The sequence below is a fragment of the Antechinus flavipes genome, chromosome 1, assembly GCF_016432865.1.
Source record: "Antechinus flavipes isolate AdamAnt ecotype Samford, QLD, Australia chromosome 1, AdamAnt_v2, whole genome shotgun sequence".
In the NCBI taxonomy this organism is placed as follows: Eukaryota; Metazoa; Chordata; class Mammalia; order Dasyuromorphia; family Dasyuridae; genus Antechinus; species Antechinus flavipes.
The window spans coordinates 710,994,423-711,013,676 of record NC_067398.1 but is presented as its reverse complement, the minus strand read 5'-3'; the positions used below and the strand labels follow the sequence as shown (position 1 = coordinate 711,013,676).

At 42.6% G+C, this 19,254-nt stretch overlaps 1 protein-coding gene across 1 annotated transcript; it reads right to left on the bottom strand.

Moving 5' to 3' along the window:
• Window positions 1-2,908: 2,908 nt before the first annotated feature.
• Window positions 2,909-9,529, bottom strand: CRYBA4 (crystallin beta A4). The gene is made up of 5 exons (XM_051970050.1): window positions 9,491-9,529; window positions 7,153-7,271; window positions 6,087-6,228; window positions 3,945-4,087; window positions 2,909-3,323 (listed from the first exon to the last, which is right to left on the bottom strand). The coding sequence occupies exons 1-5, from the start codon at window positions 9,527-9,529 to the stop codon at window positions 3,176-3,178; spliced, it is 591 nt and encodes a 196-aa protein (XP_051826010.1). The 3' UTR covers window positions 2,909-3,175.
• Window positions 9,530-19,254: the final 9,725 nt, after the last annotated feature.

Below are 19,254 nucleotides of genomic sequence, written 5' to 3'. Positions count from 1 at the left end.
TACACATATATATATACATTATATATCACTCCTGGGTCTATATCTCAAAGAGATCCAAAAAAAAAAAAAAAGTAAAAAAGGGCCTATTTGTAAAAACTATTTATTTATTTATAGTAGTTCTTTTTGTGGTGCCAAAGAAATTGAGAGGATACCTATCAGTTGGAGAATGGCTAAACAAGTTGTAGTATATGATTATGATGGATGAATACTATTGTGTTTTTTAATAATAGCTTTTTATTTTCAAAATCCATGCAAAGATAGCTTTCAACACTCACCCCTGCAAAGCTTAGTGTTCTGAATTTTTCTTTCCCTTCTCCCCCACCTCTTCCCCAGCCAGCAAGTAATGCAATATATATTATGTTTCTAAAAATGAAAAGCAGGATGGTTTCAGAAAAACCTAGGAAGACTTAAATGAACTCATGCAAAGTGAAGTGAGCAGAAGAACCAGAATATCATTTTACATAATAACAGCAATATTGGAATGATCAACTGATCATCTAAAGACTTAGTTACTCTGATCCAGACCATTTCAAAGGACTCATATTCTCCACCTCCCAAAGAGAAATAGATGGACTCTGAATGCAGATTGATGCAATATTTTTACTCTCTTTATTTTTATTGTTTTCTTTTGTTTGTGTTTTCTTTTGCTAGATGGCTAATATGAAAGTATGTTTTGCATATGTATCATTCATATCAATTGCTTGTCTTCTCAAGAAGGAGAGAAAGTAGAAGGGAGAGGGGAAATTTGGAATTAATGAAAAAAATGATTATAAAAGCATTTCTACATGTAACTCAGAAATAATTAAATTTACTTTTTTTTTTGCTGAGGCATTTGGGGTTAAGTGACTTGCCCAGGGTAACACAGCTAGGAAGTGTTAAGTGTCTGAGGCCAGTTGAACTCAAATCCTCCTGACTCTGAGCTGGTGCTCTATCCATTGCACCACCTAGCTGCCCCTTTTTAATGAAATTAAAAAAAAAAATCAGAGGAACCTCAACAATGAATCGATGGCTCTGTGCTTTGCCCCCTGCAAAAAAGGGAAAAAAAAAAAAGAACAGATTCACTGTGAGAGGGATAAAACTGGATTGATAATTCATTTGTCAGTCAGTGAGCTTTGAAAAGAGATCTCCCATGATGCACCAAAAATCCAAATTGGGGGAAATTCAACTTCAAACCAGGGAACAGAGCGAATAAAAATGTTTCTGTCCCTGAAAAAGCCATGTTTCTATTTCAGCCATTCGAGAAATGAAACATGCAAATTCAAAATTTGTCTAAAGTTTATTTTTAAAGAGGTCCTTGTTTAATCTAAACTAAGAGTGCACTCTGGATTTTTGGTTGCGGGAATGAACATTGCTGATGACAGAAATGTTTGCTTTTTGTATTTGTTTGTATTAATTGTTCAATAAAGATATTCTAAGTCCTTAACTACAACTGAAACCAGTTTAAAAGTTTCTCTTCCAGTAATACCAAAAGCAAAGATTGAAAAGTGGCCAATTTTCAAGGGTAAAGTTTAAAGCTAATCTCACCTAATGTTTAAGAACTACAGAGCTACTAAGTGGTCTCTTAACTCTTCTACTTTGAAAAGAAAAACAAATGTGGCAGAGGAAGGAAGGGATGAGGGAGGAGGAAAGGCTCTACTTTATTTCAAGAGTTTGGCTTGCCAGATCCCAGTAGCCTTCTCTGAACTATGTGGCTGTTCAACAACATCCGACTCTTCAAGGTCCCACTTGGGAGTTTCTTAACAAAGATACTGAAGTACTTTGCCATTTCCTTCTGCAGCTCATTATACAAATAAGGAAACTGAGGCAAATATGGTCAAATGACTTGCCCAAAGTCACACAGCTAGGAAGGATAACTGGGAACCACAATGGGGCCATCAAGAATCAAATATGAATGAAACTACCTTACAATGAACAGGTTTATAAATGTCTTATAAGATGAACACCAAGGTGGAAAAGTGAATGAAGTATTTGGTCTGGAGTTAGGAAGATCGGAATTCAAATCCCATAGCTTTATGACCTTGAGTAAGTCACTTAATTGTTCCCAGCCTCAGTTTACCTATCTGTGAAATGTGATTAAAAAAATATTTGTTTACAAGTGCTCAGCACAATGCCTGGCACATAGTAGGTGCTATATAAATGCTCTTCCCTTCCCAGTGAGTAAGGACAGCCACTACTTTACAAGAATATTGGGAGAATCAAGTGTTTTGCAAATCCTAAATGGTATATAATCATCAGCTACATTTTTCCTTTGTTATCGTACAAGTTAATTCTATCCAAATGACTAATGGCTATAATGATGTCCTTTTCCTACTCCTACGGTATATAATATTTTCAGGACGAATTGAAGTTTGTTATTGTTCAGTCCCGTCTAACTCTTTTTGACCTCGTGGCCCAGAGCATGTCAGATCCTTTTTTCCTCCTCCGCCGTCTCCTGAAGTCTGTCCAAGCTCATGTTCCAATTGAAGCTCATCTCACTGCTAATGGAGACTTATAAGCAGTCACAAGGGAAGCCGCTGAAAGACTCCGCAACCCCATTACTGCTAATGATCAAAACAGCTGCTACAAGTCCAACTTTCGATGATCCTCAGTTCGTGTTTGCCAGACTGCAAATGAGCTTTGCTTCTATGGGATGGGAGGAAGAAGGATGTGGCGACTGTGTTTGTGACCCACGAACTCCCATCCCAAGAAGGGGCTGTGTCCTTTTAAAGCGAAGAGACCGAGTCTTCTGGGTCTATGTGTCTAGAGTCTCTAGAACAAAAGCCTGTAAATGTATTCCTTATGAATGTCACTCAGGTGGAAAGCCGGGATGATTGGGAGAATAGGGGTTCCCCTGATAAATCATAAGGAAGTTCAGGAAAAATAAGGGGTCAACAGATAGAAGTTCTGTTTTGGTAATGTTAAGTTTAAGGTGATACACAGTATATTGTACATTCTGGTCATGTTGTATTTAAGATGACACACAGTAGGCACGCGACTTCCATTTTGGTCATGTTGTATTTAAGATGACACACAGTAGGCCCTTGATGAGGGCTTAGAAAATGGAACTGAATTGAAGTGGCAGGGAGGATGTGGGCACAACATGGAAAGAGTTGAATGAATAAACAAAGGGATGAGGTTGAACAAACATTTATTCTCGGAGGCCTGGGCCAGATGTTCCACAGGGGAGCGGAGGCTCTCACTGCTGGATTCTGCGGATAGACTGAATCTGGAAGGTTTGAGCGTGGGACCCCCACTCCCGAAAATGTTTGTAGTCTCCCGAGTGGTGATCGCATTCCAGAACGTACTGGTAGCCCCGGTAACCTGGGAACTGGGAACAAACCCAGCTGGAAAGCAAACAGAAATTGAGGAGGGAGGGGTCTTTCCTTTGGCCCCAAGGAGGCAGGATCGGATGCTCTCCCAGAGATCACGGGCCAGAAATTAGGCCGGGAGGCCGCAGGTTCTGAGTTGAGAACAGGCTTCCCTTTTGAATAAGTAATTCCCAAAGAAAAAGGGCCATGACAAAGAAACTGGTTGGAGAGTGGGGAAATTGTCAACTATTGCTCCCTTCCTGACGGCCAGGAGTTCATTATAATAGATAAGAAGACTGGAATTAGAAGTTTTCATTTTGATTCCCCAACATCCTTTCTTCTCTGTGTGACCTCCCGTAGTCACTTACCTTATCTGGGCCCTAATTGTCTCATAGATAAAATAAAATAAATATCTAAAGACCCTCCCAGTTCTAAGTGCTATGATCCTTTTGAGTAGATGAAGAGAAGGGATAAAGATAAGTTTGTATGTAAGAATTAAATGAGATAATGTATGTAAACCACTTGGGAAACCTTAATATATAAAGGCAAGCTCCGATAGTATCAGGCTCTTCCCTCTGTCTCCTTGCTTCCTGTCCAAATGGCCTCTCTGCCCCGTCCTCCCTCCCTGGAGGAAATCAGGCTCTTAGAGCTACTTACGCCCCACAATGGACTCGGAAGGAGCCCACTTCGTTGTTGTCCCAGCCCATGGCTTGCAGGGAGGGGTAGTCATCACTCAGCTCTCCCTTCCTGCCCAGAAAGTTTTCCTGCTCAAAGATGGTCATTCTGGAGTCTCGGTGGTTCTAAGGGAAACACAGAACGAAATCCAGAGGCTCTCGGAGTTGGGAAGGGCCCTCATCCGGGGCAGTTTGTACTTCAGTGGCAATCCCTACCTTAACTTCTCCAGTAAGGAGGCAGGTGGTCTCTCCTGGGGGAGCCCTAGGAAGGAGGAAGTCCCTCCTTCTCAAGGAAGTCTGTTCCACTGATGGGCCGCTCGAATTATTAGAACGTCATTCCCTATATCTAAGCCTATGAGACCTTAGAATATAAACTGCTTGAGAGAAGTGGCTGTTTGTTTTTATCTTTGTATTTATAGTACTTAGTACAGTGCCTGGCACATAGTAGGTACTTAATAAATACTAGCTCATTGAGCTTTCCACAGCAACATTTCTCCTTTACAATCTCTAGTATGGATGCTCTAGGGTTGTCTTTTCTTTATATATTTGCCACCCCACCCCGCTCTCCACCTGCCCCAATAATCAATTAGATTGCATTACTCCTTACACTTATTTTTTTTTTTTTCCAAATCACAGAATCACTGACTTAGAAGGGACAGGATAGTCTAGTCCAACTTGGGCCTAAAATAGAATAAAGCTTCTTCAACACCTCTGACAAACAGATACCTAGTCTCTGCTTGGAAACTGCCACCAATAGGGAACTCGCTATATTTTGAGAAATTTTAATAGCTTTGTAAACTAAGAACATCTGTGAAGTGGTATTTATTAATTATAGTATCAATACTCAAATTATTATCATTATTAGGCCACTCAAGGTTCAGTTCATATCCTCCAACTACATCAAAACTTTCTGGGTAAGGGCAGCTAAATGGCGCAGTGGTTAGACACCAGTTCTGAAGTCAGGAGGACCTGAGTCCAAATGTAAGGTACTTAATACTTCTTAGCTGTGTGACCCTAGGCAAGTCACTTAACCCCAATTGGAAAGAAAGAAAGGAAAAAAGAAAGGAAGAAAGAAAGAAAGCAAGAAAGCAAGCAAGAAAGCAAGAAAGAAAGAAAGAGAGAAAGAGAGGGAGGGAGGGAGAGAGGGAGGGAGAGAAGAAGGAAGGGAGGAAGGAAGGAAGGAAGAAAGAAAGAAGGAAAGAAAGAAAAAAGAAAGAAAGAAAAATGGGTAACATTAACATCAATATAACATTATGATCTATAATATTAATATAGTAACATGATATTTATACAATCTAGAAATAAATATTAGTATATTCTATATATTCTATAATATATAATCAAAAAGTAATACATTAATAAATAATTTGTGTATTAATAACATATGATGTTGTATAATTTAATAAAGTAACAATTAATATGATCATTATATCATTAATCTAACGTAGATGAGATTATCTATATTTCTGAGTCCCATTTATGAGAGTCCCGAAAATCTTAGCATAGTTGTGTGTATGTATATATATACACAGACATGTAATATACCAATACATTTCTGTATGTACATGCTCACTTTTATGTATATGTATATATAGGTTACATGTATAAATGGGCATGTCTATATACATATCTATTTTTGAGTCTCATGTATGACATATATGATGGAGACCCAAAGTCTTAGTGCTTATGTATGTGCCAGATATATAATATATCCATTTATGTGCACAAATATATGTGTATATGTTGTATATATATGTTTTCCTATGAACTTTATTCTATGCATTTAAAAACACTCATCCGAGCGGGGTCCGTAGCCTTCAGACGCCAAGGAGGCCGAGAGCCCGGCTCCGGCTGCTGACTCGCCCTCTGACCCCCAATAACCGTGCGTACGCACTTTGCGTGTATGGCGGGCTCCTTTGGCTGGGGGCAGACCCACTATTTTCCTTCAGAGGAGTGTAAGCTCCTTGAGGGCAGGGCCTGTTTGTCTTTCTTTATACCCACAGGGCCTCGGCGGGTACCAGGCCAAGGCAGCATCCCCAAAGCCCAGCTCTGGCCCTGGGAGGCCCCTCAGTGGCCACCTGGCCCAATGTTTGCTTGTGGGATTGACTTGAGCAGAGCCACTCACCGCACTGGCCACGGGACGGAAGGAGGTCAGCCTCTCCACGTGGTAGGCTACATTGCCGCTCCAGGCTTCCCAGCTGGGGTACTCCCCGCGCTCCAGGACGAATTGCTGTCCCTGGAAGCCAGCGTGTTCAAAGCCCACCCACCTGCAGATGGGGAGAGGGGGGAGGCCAACTGATGGGGGGCTCTCCCTTCTCCCTACCAGCTCCCCCTGGGGTTTCCCCCACTGCAGGTCGGACTCTTCCCCGCCCTGTTCCCCAGCAGTCTCCTGGTGGTCTCCGGGATCTAATACAAACTGGTTTGACATTCAGAGCCCTGTATACTCTAGCTCCCCCTCTATTTTCTCTCTTTTTGCATCTTACTCCCCACCTCCTATCCTGTGCAGAAAGGAATCATGGAAATAGAATCTCCAGGCAAACTTGATTTGGCTCATCCTGCTCTAAACCCCATAGTGTTTTCATTAGTCTGATGTCAAATGTGCTCCCATCCCCAGGGCTCGAGTAACACATGAGAGACCGGGAAAGTGTAAATGGTTCTGGGCTCGAGTCCACGTTCACAAAAAATGCTGTGTATCCAAGCTTGGGTGGGGTCGATGGCTGCCTTCTGGCCTGATCTGAGCAGCCTGGGATGGTCCTTTAGCCAAAATCCTCTCATCCCCTCACGCTTATGAAATACTTCCAGATCCCTCGTGACTTCGGATTAAGCCCTATCCCCTCCATGGGGCCTTTTCTAAGCAACACATAGAGTCAGTCCCACTTTAGTGTGAATCAGTTCAAGTTTTCCTCTGAGGCTAAAGGAGAGCAGAGGACTTTGGGAAGGGAGATGGGTTGCCCTCTGCCATGGATGATTAAATATCAATATTTAATATAATATTAAATGCCTATTATTAAACAGGAAAGCTCAATAAAGTGCTCAGAATTCTACAAGAGGTCCAACGTCAGGTGCAAAAAAGGGAACCCAAAAGGCCATGTTATCGGACCCTTGGATTCCTGGGGGCCTAGATCCCAGGGAGGAGAGATTTTTTTCCTGTTTGCCCAGAGGATCCTTCCCACCCCACACAGCAAACTCACGCTCCGCTCTGGACTTTGATGGATCTGACCGTCTCGAAGCCAACCTCCAGAACACTGGGGCATTCCGCCGTGAACTCATGCCGACGGCCCTGGAAGCCCTCCTGGTCCCATACCACGATCTGGGTCAAAGAGCAGGACGGTGAGGACGACCCGGCATTGCCCGAACCGCCCTCTGCCCCCCCAGCCTCCAGCAAACAGCACATCTGGCGCGGACTTCATTTTAGATCCAGCTTCCAGGGGCAAATTTCAGACAATTCATGGAGGGACGAAAGCTTGGGTAAGGAATCCCGAGGGCCCGGCGGGCAAAGCCCAACTGTTTAAATTTTACAAAGATTGGAAGGGACCCCAAAGGCCTTATAGTCCGCTCTTAGCCCCAAAGAAGGTCCGCCACAGCAACCCAATGTGGAGCATCTGCTTCCTGTGTAAAGACCTCCAGTGAAGAGCTCACTACATTTCACACTGGGCCAGCCCAGATTTTCTCCTACGGCCAAATCTAGATTTTTTTTTTTCTCTTTGTGATTTTTTTTCTGTTCTGGGCCAGGAGGCCAAACATAAATCTCTATTTTGGGGGGAAAGGGGAAAAGAGGAAGGGAATTGGAGTTAAGTGACTTGTCCAGGGTCACATAGCTAATAAGTGTCTGAGGTCAGATTTGAACTCCAGGCCTTGTGCTCTATCCACTGCGCCTCCTAGTTGCCCTACCAACCCTACCAAATACAAATTTAATCTCTGTTTTAGGTGATAGCCCTTGGAATAATTGAAGATAGTATATTCAATCTACCCTACTCTACTAACACACACACACACACACACACATTCACACACACACAAAAGCTAAATATTCCCACTCTTTTAACCAGTCCTCATATAGGCTAAAGGCCGTTCCTTCACCATTTGATTTGTGGGAAAATAATGAGATCATCTTTTCAGAGGCAGAAAAGATCCCAGGAGCCATCAAACCCAAGACTCTCATTTTAGCAGACAAATAAATGGAAGAATAGTGACTTCAGTCCAGAGGCTGTCCAGCACACCATTCACTCCACCACAATCTCTAGACTACTGTCCTCCGGACATTCTCTCAATGTTCTTCCTAAAATGAGGTCCCCAGAGCTACTACAATAGTCCAGATGTAGTCTGGCCAAGATCTAGCATGGGAACTGGCCCATAGTCAGCTCAATGCTGACTAAAAGGATAGAGCACAAAGGAAATATCACCTTCCTAATCCTAAATATTCTACTTCTTAGTAGCTATTAAAGCTGCTGTATTATTTGTTTTTTCAATCATTTTTCAGTTTATCTGATTTTTCTTTACCTCATTTTGGGTTTTGTTGGTAAAGATGTCATGGTGATTTGCCATTTCCTTCTCCAGCTTATTTCACGAATGAGGAAATTGAGGCACACAGGGATAAGTGACTTGTCCGGGATCATACAGTTGTTAAGTTTACCTGAGACTAGATTTGAACTCAAAAAGATAAGTTGGGTCAAGACCCAACAAGCCCAAAGCTTTAACCACTGTCCTATCTAGTTGCCCATACCACCAGCTATATCATACCACTGATTCCATTATGCACGAAGACCACAAAACCTTTTTTTTTTTTTAACTTAACTGTCTGACTCTCTCTCTACCTTGAACTTGGAAAGTTGATTTTTTGAACCCAAAGGTGAAACTTTGCATTGATCCCCTTTCAATTTCATCTAATGTATTCGGCCCAATGTTTCCAGCCTGCCAAGACTTTTATGAATCATAGTCGATTCCTGTGCTACTTAGCATTCCTCCTCTGATGGAGAAAAGCATTGTGGACCCAGGAGAAAAAGACGTGGGGGCCAGAAAATCTGAGTCCCAGACACAGCCTTACTATGTAGCCTTCAGCAAGTCAAAAACCTGCTGTTCTTTCCCATCTCTCTATCCCTTCCTCTTCTCCTTTCCTCAGAGCCCCTGCTACTTCTGAGGTACTTTTCTCCAGACTATAAGGTCCTATCCCCGCAGAATCTTAAACCAGTGACTTACAGAACTTATTAAAGGATCTTAGAGATGGCCTAGCTCAACTTCCTCATTTTAAAAATAGAGAAACAGAGGCACAAAGGGGAAGGTGACATTTCCAAGGTCACAGTGAGGGAGCAGCAGACTGGGTTCAAATAAGGGTCTCCTTAGTTCAGGTCTTCTGTTTCCATCAAGATGCCTTGATGCAGGTAAAGATGGAGTCTGGGGTGGGGTGAGAAATTTTAAAGGGATAAATGAGGGCCATCAGAAGCACTTCATGGTTAGCCCAGTGGTCACTTGTGCCAGTGAGCACAGCTGCCTCCCTTTGGTCCCTCTGTCCCCCGAGGTCCTCGTGCCTACCTTCCAATGGCCAGATGATTTGGTGCATTGTTGAGACATGTTTGACTTCTCTCCTAGCAGCTGAAAGGAAAGGAAATAGGTGAAGGAGGAGAGGGAACCAGAAAGCAAGAAGAGGGGGATTCGTCCAAGAAGAGGAGGATTTGTCCAATGAGAAGGGGATTTATCTAAGGAGAGGAGGATTTGTCCTTGCCCTTTGTCAGGGAAGTTCTCAGTCCAAGGTTCCTCTCTTTAAACAAGGAAGAAGGACTTGCAAGGATAAAGAATTCTACACAATAACTTGGATCGTAGAAAATAGAATATTGGAGCTAAAATAAGTGCTAGAACATTAGAATATAAACAATGTTAGGATTGGGTGGGAAGGGCTCTTAGAAGCAGGAATATTAGAGCTATAAGGAACCTGGGAATACAGAATGTCAGAGCTGCAAGAAGCTTTAGAACAGGGGATGTTAGATCTGGGAAGGAACTTAGAACAGGGGATGTCAGGGCTGGGAGGGCTCTTAGAACAGGGAATGTCAGAGCTGGGAGGGATCTTAGAACAGAGAATGTTAGAGCTTTCAGGAACCTTGGAATCTAGAATGTCAGAATTGGGAGGGACCTTGGAACACAGAATGTCTTGGATTCTTGGAATAAAATCTAAGCATCACAGACAGGCACAAAGTTAGTCTTTAGAATCATAGACTATTAAATTTCACAGAATCATGAAATGTTAGTGTAGGAAAACATTAAAATCTCAGCATCTTCCAACGGGAAGGAATTTGAAGGTCATTTTGTCCATCCCCCTGCCTTATTAGGTCTCGCTCTCCCTAACCACAGACCCTTCACTTACCGAGCTGGGGCCCCAGGGAAAATACAGGGAGCTGGCCCAGCAGACAAAGCTGTGTCTGGGGTTCTTATAGCCCTTGAACAGAGGGGAGGAGTGGGAGGGTGGGAAAGTCTGGCTTCTAAAAGTCCTAGTCAGCACATGTATGGGAATGACCTTGCTGAGAAACAAAGAAGGGGATCAGGAGAAAAAACAGCCCCATACAAATGTGGGCCACCTCAGTCTCTGGCTTGAGCTCAGGGTTTATATGGCCTTCTCTCTCATCCACAGGGAGCAGCCATCCCATCTCCTCCCTTTACCACAAGGGACCAAGAAAATCCAGGGAAAAAGGGATTCCGTCCTTATTCTCCTCATTCTTCCAGGTTTCCCTGAATCTTAGGAAACAGGATGGTCTGTGCTTCCTTACCAAGATGGGGCCTTATGGGTGTGGACTGTTACTTATTATCAGGTACCATTAATGTGCTGAAGCTCTTACAGTGAATTTCATGCTTGTAGGAGAGACTCTTCCCTAAGAAGAGCAGGGAGACTCCTCTCTCAAAAGGAAAAATTGTCTTTTTAGCAGCGTGGGTTGTGAGAATCTCTCATAGGATAGCCCTATAATAACGGCTACCATTTATTTATATATCACCTTAAAGTTTGTGAAGAACTTTACAGATAACTCATTTAATCCAACACAACAAACTGGAGAGGCAGGGGCCATTATTATTCCATTTTTTAAAATGAGGGACTGAAGAAAGAGAGATTTTCCCAGCATCATAATGGTTAGTAAATTTCTCAGGCTAGATTTGAACTCTCGATTTTCTGATTCTTGGGCTCTGTCCACCTTGATACCTGGTTACTCTGGATCACAGGATCATCAGATTTCAGCTGGAGCTGGGCCTTAGCCAGGTACTGCCAGGACCTGAGGTGGGTCACATTCTTGGCTTTTAATGCCTCAGGGTCACATGAGAAGCAGCACGACTCAACAGGAGGAGGCTTGGATCCAAATCAGAGGACCTTGGTTTAAATCCCAGCTTGGTCACTGACTTGAACCCCTCCTCTCTTCAATCTCAGCCCCTCCCCTGATAGTATGTGAGGACATAGCTGTACCAGACCTAACACTATATTATAAAGCAGCAGTTATCAAAACCATTTGGTACTGGCCAAGAAATAGCATAGTTGATCAGTGGAATAGGTTCGCTTCATAAGACACACTATAGTCAATTAACTATAGTAATCTAGTATTTTATAAATCCAAGAACTCCAGTTCCTGGGATAAGAACTCACTCTATGGCAAAAATTGCTGGGAAAACTAGAAAATGGTATGGAGGAAATTAGGCATTGAGCAACATCCTATACCAGTGGTTCTCAAAGTATGGTCTAGAGAATCCTGGGGATCTCTGAAATCCTTTTAGAGGGTCTACAAATTCAAAAATAGTTTTTATTTCCAATATGGTAAATGTCTATAAATATCATCCAGATAAACAAAAACGCTTTGGAGAGATCCTCAATCATTTTCAATAGGATAAAGATACTGAAAATAAAAGTTTGAGAACCACTGTGACCTATACTAAGATAAGATCAAAATGGGTTTAGGAGTTAGACATGAAGGGTGATGCTATGAACAAATTAGGAGAACAAGTGATAGTCTACCTCTCAGATCTGTGAACAGGGGAGGAATTTATGGCCAAAGAACTAGAGTACATTATGAAATGCAAAATGGATAATTTTTATTTCAATAAACTAAAAAGTTTCTGCACAAACAAAATCAATACAGCCAACATTAGAAGAGAAGCAGAAAGCTGGGAAACAAATTTTACAATCAGTGTTTCTGATAAAGGCCTCATTTCTAAAATAGATAGAGAATTGGCTCAGATTTATAAAAATATAAGCCATTCCCCAATCGGTAAATAATCAAAGGATATAAATAAACGACTTTCAGATGAAGAAATTAAAACTATTTCTAGTCATGAAAAAATGCTCTAAAGGACTATTGATAAGAGAAATGCAAATAAAGACAACTATGAGGTACTACTTCATACCTCTCAGATTGGCTAAGATGACAAAAAAATTATGATAAATGTTGGAGGGGATGTGAGAAAATTGGGACACAAAAATTCTGACAAATGAGAAAGAAAACAAAATACAAGCAAACATCAGAAAGAATGGAAAAGTTGAGTTGAGTTAGGAACTGATCCAATAATTCTTAAGGACAATTTGTAACTATGCTCAAAGGGTTATCAAATTGTGTATACCTTTTGATCCAACAGGGTCTCTACTAGATCTTATCCCAAAGAGAGAATAAAAGAGGGAAAAGGACCCACATGTGCAAAAATGTTTGTAGCAGCCTTTTTTTGTAGTGGTAAGAAATTGAAAACTGAATGGATGCCCAACAGGTCGAGAATGGCTGAATAAATGATTGTAAATGAATGTAACAGAATATTCCTTAAGAAATGATGAACAGGCTGATTTCAGAAAAGCCTGGCAATATTTACCTGAACTGATGAACTCATGATGAGCAGAATCAAAAGAAAATTATCCGCAGTAACAAGAAGATTATGTGATGATCAGCTACGATGGACTTGTCTCTTCTCAACATTGAGATGATTTAAAGTAATTCCAATAGATTTGGGACCTAAAATACCATCTGCATCGAGTAAGAAAACTATGAAGACTGAATATGGATCAAAGTATAGTATTTTCACCTTTTTTTTTCTTTTTTAAATTAAAGCTTTTTATTTTTAAAGCATATGTATGGATAATTTTTCAACACTGACCCTTGCACAATCTTGTGTTCCAAATTTCTCCCCTTCCCCCCAAATGGCAAATAATCCACTATATGTTAAACATGTTAAAAATGTATACATATTTGCACAATTATTGTGCTGCACAAGAAAAATCAGATTAAAAAAGAAAAAATGAGAAAGAAAACAAAATGAAAGCAAACAACTAAAAGAGTGAAAATGCTACATTGTGATCCACACTCAGTTCCCACAGTCCTCTCTCTGGGAGCAGATGGCTCTCTTCATCACTAAACAACTGAAACTGGTTTGAATCATCTCCTTGTTGAAAAGAGCCACGTCCATCAGAATTAATCTTTGTATAATCTTGTGGTTGCCGTACTGTCACCATTTTTGGTTGTTGATGTTTATTTGCTTGGGTTTTTTTCCTTTCTTATTTTTTCCCTTTTGATCTGATTTTTCTTCTACACATCAAATATGAAATTTTATTTAGAAGAATCGCATATGTTTAACATATATCATATTGCTTGCTGTCTTGGGGGGAGGGGAAAGAGAGGGAGAAAAATCTGAAACCAAGATTTTGCAAAGACGAATATTGAAAATTATCTTTGTATGTATTTGGGAAAATAAAGTACTATTTAAAAATAAAATTAAAAATTTTTTTAAAAAATAGTGTGTGAGAACAAGACCATCCCTGACTGAGCAGGGCACAGTCACCACTTGCTTTCAGCAAGCTTTTCTGTAGGTCTCAGTTTCCTCTTCCAAAAAAAAAAATTTTACTTTGGATTAGAAAACTTATCACAGTGGAGATGAACCTGGGGTCTGGAAGGCTCATCTTCCTGAGTTCAAATCTAGCCTCAGACACTTACTAACCATGTGATCCTGGGCAGGTCACTTTACCCTGTTGCCTCAGTTTCCTCACCTATATAATGAGCTGGAGGAAATGGCAAACCACTACAACATCTTTGCCAAGAAAAACTCAAATGGTGTCATGGACAGCTGGACATGACTGAAAAATGACTGAACCATAACAATAAAGATCTTTGTGAGCTCTGACATTCCCTGTTCTAAGGCTCCTTCCAGCCCTGACATCCCCTGTTCTAAGGCCTCTCCTAACCCTGATAACACTTGTTCTAAGGTTGCTCCCACCTCTGACTTTCCCTATTTTTAGGCCTCTTTCAATCCTAATATTATCTGATCTGATGTTCCTCCTATCTTTAATATTCCCTGTTCTGTGCTCCCATGTTCTATGTTGAATGTTTTAAGATTCTTTCTATTTTATGTCATCAGGTCCTTCCTAGCTCTAATGTGAGGTGCTTTCCATCCTTGACATTCTAGGTTTAAAGGTCCCTCCCATCCAAAAGTCTATGTTCTAAAGATCTTTACATCTCTAAACTAACATGGTCAGTTCTATGTTCTCTTCTAGGTCTGGAAATCTCTGTTCTAAGGTCCCATCCAGATGTAACATTCTATGTTTGTTGTTCATTGTTTTTAGGTTGCTTCTAATTTATGTTCTTAGGTCCTTTATAGTTTGAAAATTCTTCGGTCCAATGTCCCATCCATTTCTGACATCTAAATTCAAAATTCCCTTCCAACTTTTACATCCCATAGTCTATATTCTAAGATACTTTTCAGTTCTAACATTCTAGGTTCTATATTTGGAGGTCCCTTCCAACTCTTATATTCCATAGTCTAAGATACTTTTTTGGACTATGACATCCTCTGTTCTAAATCCTCTGTTCTAAACAACCCATAGTCTTTGTTCTAAGATACATTTCAGTTCTAACATTCTAGGTTCTGTGTTCTGAGATCCCTTCCAACTCTTACATCCCATAGTCTATGTTCTAAGATACTTTTCAGTTCTAATATTCTAGGTTCTGTGTTCTGAGGTCCCTTCCAACTCTTACATCCCATAGTCTATGTTCTAAGATACATTTCAGTTCTAACATTCTAGGTTCTGTGTTCTGAGGTCCCTTCCAACTCTTACATCCCATAGTCTATGTTCTAAGATACTTTTCAGTTCTAATATTCTAGGTTCTGTGTTCTGAGGTCCCTTCCAACTCTTACATCCCATAGTCTATGTTCTAAGACACATTTCAGTTCTAACATACTAGGTTCTGTGTTCTGAGGTCCCTTCCAACTCTTACATCCCATAGTCTATGTTCTAAGGTACTTTTCTGTTCTAACATTCTAGGTTCTATGTTCAGAGGTCCTTTCCAATTCTGACATCCTTTGTTCTAAATTTCTCTTTAGCGCTAATATTCTAAGTTTGACAGTCTTTCAGCTAATGAACCTCTGCGGATGGCTATCTGCATCAGAGGTAAGAAACATTTCACAGGAGATCATGGCGGTCTAGGAGGTGAATTAGTGCATTGTAGAGAGCCTGGGCCTGAGAACCAGAACTGGTCTGATGAGTGTCAGTGTCAAGTCAAGAAAAATGGCAGGTCTACTTCATCATGGACACAACCCCAGTCCCCTCAGTCAGAGAAAAACTTGCCCTGGGTCCCTGGAGACCTCAACCCCCCAGTTTCCTCTCGAAGCAGCTCTGGCAGCCAAAGCCTTAATAATCCTGGCAGCAACTGGAGGCTTGCGGAAGCAGTTGGCCTTACTTCAAAGCCCAGGAAATGTGGGTGGCCCCCTCGTCCTCACGAACCTTCCCACAAGCCCTTGGCTCAGACTCCAAAGGCAATACGAGAGGTGTCCTCCTCCACCCACTTCTCCCCCTTCTCCTGGCCCGGGATGAGACACAATCAGAGCAGAGGTGTCTGAGCAGGGTAAAAAGCTGGCAGCTGGATGGGCACAGAGCTTCGTGGGCAGGGCAGAGAGAAGAGGAGAAAGGGGAGAAGGGAGAAGAAACCCAGTTCTGACCCAAGATCCAAGAGTACTGGGAACTGAGTAAGGGAGTGGAAAGAGCTCTGGACAGTCAGGGCACCTGAATTCAATGCCCAGCTTTCTATGTGTGTGATCTTGGGCAAGTCATTAAACTTAGCTTCCTCCTTGGTGAAATGGGGGGAGGGGTACTAAACGGCCTCCAACTTTTCATTCTTCCAGGAACCTCAGGCCAAAATGTGATCTACTGCAATCCTTTTGAATGGGGAGATGGACCTAGGTAAAGGAACAGGACACATGGTAAAGTTGGGAAAGCCTTGTCCCCTTTATAACATTATAGATAAAGGGCTGAATGCAATCTTAGAAGTCATTTAATTCTAATCATGTTATAGGTGGGGAAACTGAGGCACAGAGGTAAAGTAAAGTGCCCAACGGCAGCCAGAAATTTTCAAGTCTTCCTGGCTTCAAACCAAAGTATAACCCACAATCCTTCAAGTGGCTCTTCTCTGTGCTACTGTGCTATCCTGAAAAGAGATTGGCACACAGTAAGTGCTTAATAAATGCTTTTTCCTTCCTTCCTTCCTTCCTTCCTTCCTCCCTTCCTCCCTTCCTCCTTTCCTCCCTTCCTTCCTTCTTTCCTTCCTTCTTTCCTTCCTTCTTTCCTTCCTTTTTTTCTTCCTTCCTTCCTTCCTTCCTTCCTTCCTTCCTTCCTTCCTTCCTTCCTTCCTTGTCACCATGAAATAGATGATACCAATATTAGTATCCTTATTTTATAGGGAAAAAATCGAGGTTCAAAAGCATATCTTTCAGCCACACCGGCTCCAAACCCTATAGATTACTCTATATCACCCAAAGTACTTTCCTATTCATTCTCCCTTATAATCCTCCTGCGTGGAATGAGGACCTTCATTCAAGTCTCCTCCAGTTGTAGACGCTAAAAGCAAGGCTGAGAGGGAAGGAGGGCACCAAAGGCAGAGTGGGAAGTCCGTGGCTCCATTTCTGGTTTTCTTGGCAAAGGTACTGGCGTGGTTTGCCATTTCCTTCTCTGGCCCATTTTACATCTGAGGAAACTGAGACAAATACTGTGAAGTAATTTGTCAGGATCACTCAGCTAACAAAGGTCCAAGACTGGATTTGAACTCATGAAGAGGAGTCCTCCTGACTCCAGGCCTGGTGCCCTGTGCCCTGTGGCACCTCCTAGCTGCTAGGATCTGGTCCCATTCAAATATATCTCTCTGAAGACAGGGATTGTTTTTATTTTTCTTTATATGCCCAGTGTTTCAGCCCAGAGCACATTGCATACAGTAAGTGCTTAATAAATACTTGTTAATTGACTGACCAGGCTGGAGTCCCCACTCTGCCCCAAGCTGTGGACAAGTCATTTGGCCCCTTTGGGATGTGTCTGTAAAATGAGAGCTTGTGTCCCCGAAGCCCTAAGATTTTTAGTCCTCATTATATAGTCAAGGAATAAAGAAGCATTTATTTAGTGCCTACTGTGTGCCAAACACTGCTGATGAGGAGATAAAAAGTAACGATTCCCTGTCCTCAAGCAGCTTACAATCTATCAGGAGAAAGGGAGCCAAAGAAAGAAGTGAGCTTGTTTAAAGCCCTGAGGTATCCCGGGTGGCCGGCGGGCAGAGGCTCGTGCTGGGAGGAAAGGGACCCTTCTGGGCAAACCCACTCGCCAATTGAGCCCTTGGCACGCAACAGATGAGCTGAAGTGGGAAAACGGCCCAGGGAGCTTTGTGAGCCGGGCATAATGGGACCTGCTGCCCTCAGCATCGAGAGGGCCAAAGAGGGGGGGCCCGGCCTGAGCCCTCCCCCCAGATCATCCCTCCAAAGGAAGTGATGAGAGAGCAGCTCGCGAGGGCAGCCCCCGTGGCCTGCTGAGCCAGCAGCTCCTTTGTGTGGCCCCCCCCAGGCTCCTGCCGCTGCCAGACTATAAAACCCAGGGAGCGACCCCAGAGTCGCAGCCACAGCCCCGGCCCAGGCGTCTGCACTCAGGACAAAAGTCGCTCCCCAGGTAAGAGGATGCCTCCCGGAGGGGACTCCAAGCTAAAAGCCAAAGCCCGGCTGGAAACGGAGGAAAGTGGGGGCGGGCTCTGCCCTGTGATACTAACTAGAATGGCTAAGGTGGATCCGGAACTTTAAAATTTGTAAACAGCGCCTTTGAGCCTCAAAACAATCCAGGGAGAGAGGAGAGGTGCCTTTATTAACCTCATTTTTAACAGATGAGGAAACTGAGGCAGATGGATTTTTTTTTTTTTTTTTTGCAGAGGCAATTGGGGTTAAGTGACTTGTCTAAAGTCACACAGCTGGGAAGTGTTAAATGTCTGAGGTCAGATTTGAACTCAGATCCTCTTGCCCTCAGGCTGGTGCTCTATCCACTGCACCACCCAGCTGCCCCAGATGGAGTTGTTTTTTTTTTAAGTGACTCCCTGATAGCAGATTTGGATTCCGGTGCTCTAACCACTGAGAAACCTCCCTCCCTTCCTGATATATAGCCAGGAAAGACAGGGCCAGAATTCCTATTATCAATCACTAGTTCAATGACCTTGACCTTTGTGACGTTTATCTCTCTGCACCTCAATTTTTCCATCTATAAAATGGGAAGAAAAGGACACCTTGCACCCGCTTCTTATAAATCAAGTATTTTTTGTAAACCCTTAAAGAGCTTTAGAAACACTAGCAGCTAGTATTGCCAGCAGAAATAGCCCAGCCCGGAAAGGTTCCAAGATCCAATTTATTCATTTTTTTAATCTGGCGCCAGATGTGGGGAGCAGAGGTGCCCTAGTGACAGATTCTGCTATTTCCGCCCTTAGCTGACAGAAGGCCCAAAAGCTCTCTCCTCCAGAAGGGCCCAGGAGACCTTGATCTTGGTCTTAACTCTGCCATTCGATGAACACGTGGTACCGGGCAATCCCACAAATTAAAAGGGTCCAACTGAACCCTAATTGCCTCGGACGGGAAGGAGCCCTGGAAATCCCCTTTTATCGACTGCGCGCGATTGGCCGCCGCCGTCTGCCCGGTCCTCAGTCCCTCATGTTTTGTGGCCTATTTTCATAACTGAAGGAAATGCTAAATATCCCTTATGGGGTAGTATAAAGAAAGATGGGATTTATTTGTTTTTCTCATTCGAGTTCCGAGATCTCTTCCAATCTGGCCAAAATAATCTATGGACTGAAGGTGGAGAACCCTGAGCGAGAACAAAACCCCTCGTTTTATAGAGGAGAGATTAGGAGTGGGCACAGGGTGAAAATTTGGGCCCAGTTTGCCCAGCTCCACTTTAGTGCCAGGTTGGGGTGAGGGAGGTGGGCCGTGACACGAAAGCGTTCCATGTTCTGAGCTCACCCCGCTTCTTGGGCTTTTCTTCCAGATTTCTTTAAGTGGGAACC

Coding starts and splice junctions, on each gene's coding strand:
- CRYBA4 (XM_051970050.1), bottom strand. CDS start 9,529: ATGTCTCAACAATGCACCAAATCATCTGGCCATTGGAAG. Junction 6,229..7,152: donor ATCAAAGTCCAGAGCGGAGC/GTGAGTTTGCTG, acceptor CCCCATCTGCAG/GTGGGTGGGCTTTGAACACG. Junction 4,088..6,086: donor TCCGTCCCGTGGCCAGTGCG/GTGAGTGGCTCT, acceptor TGTTTCCCTTAG/AACCACCGAGACTCCAGAAT.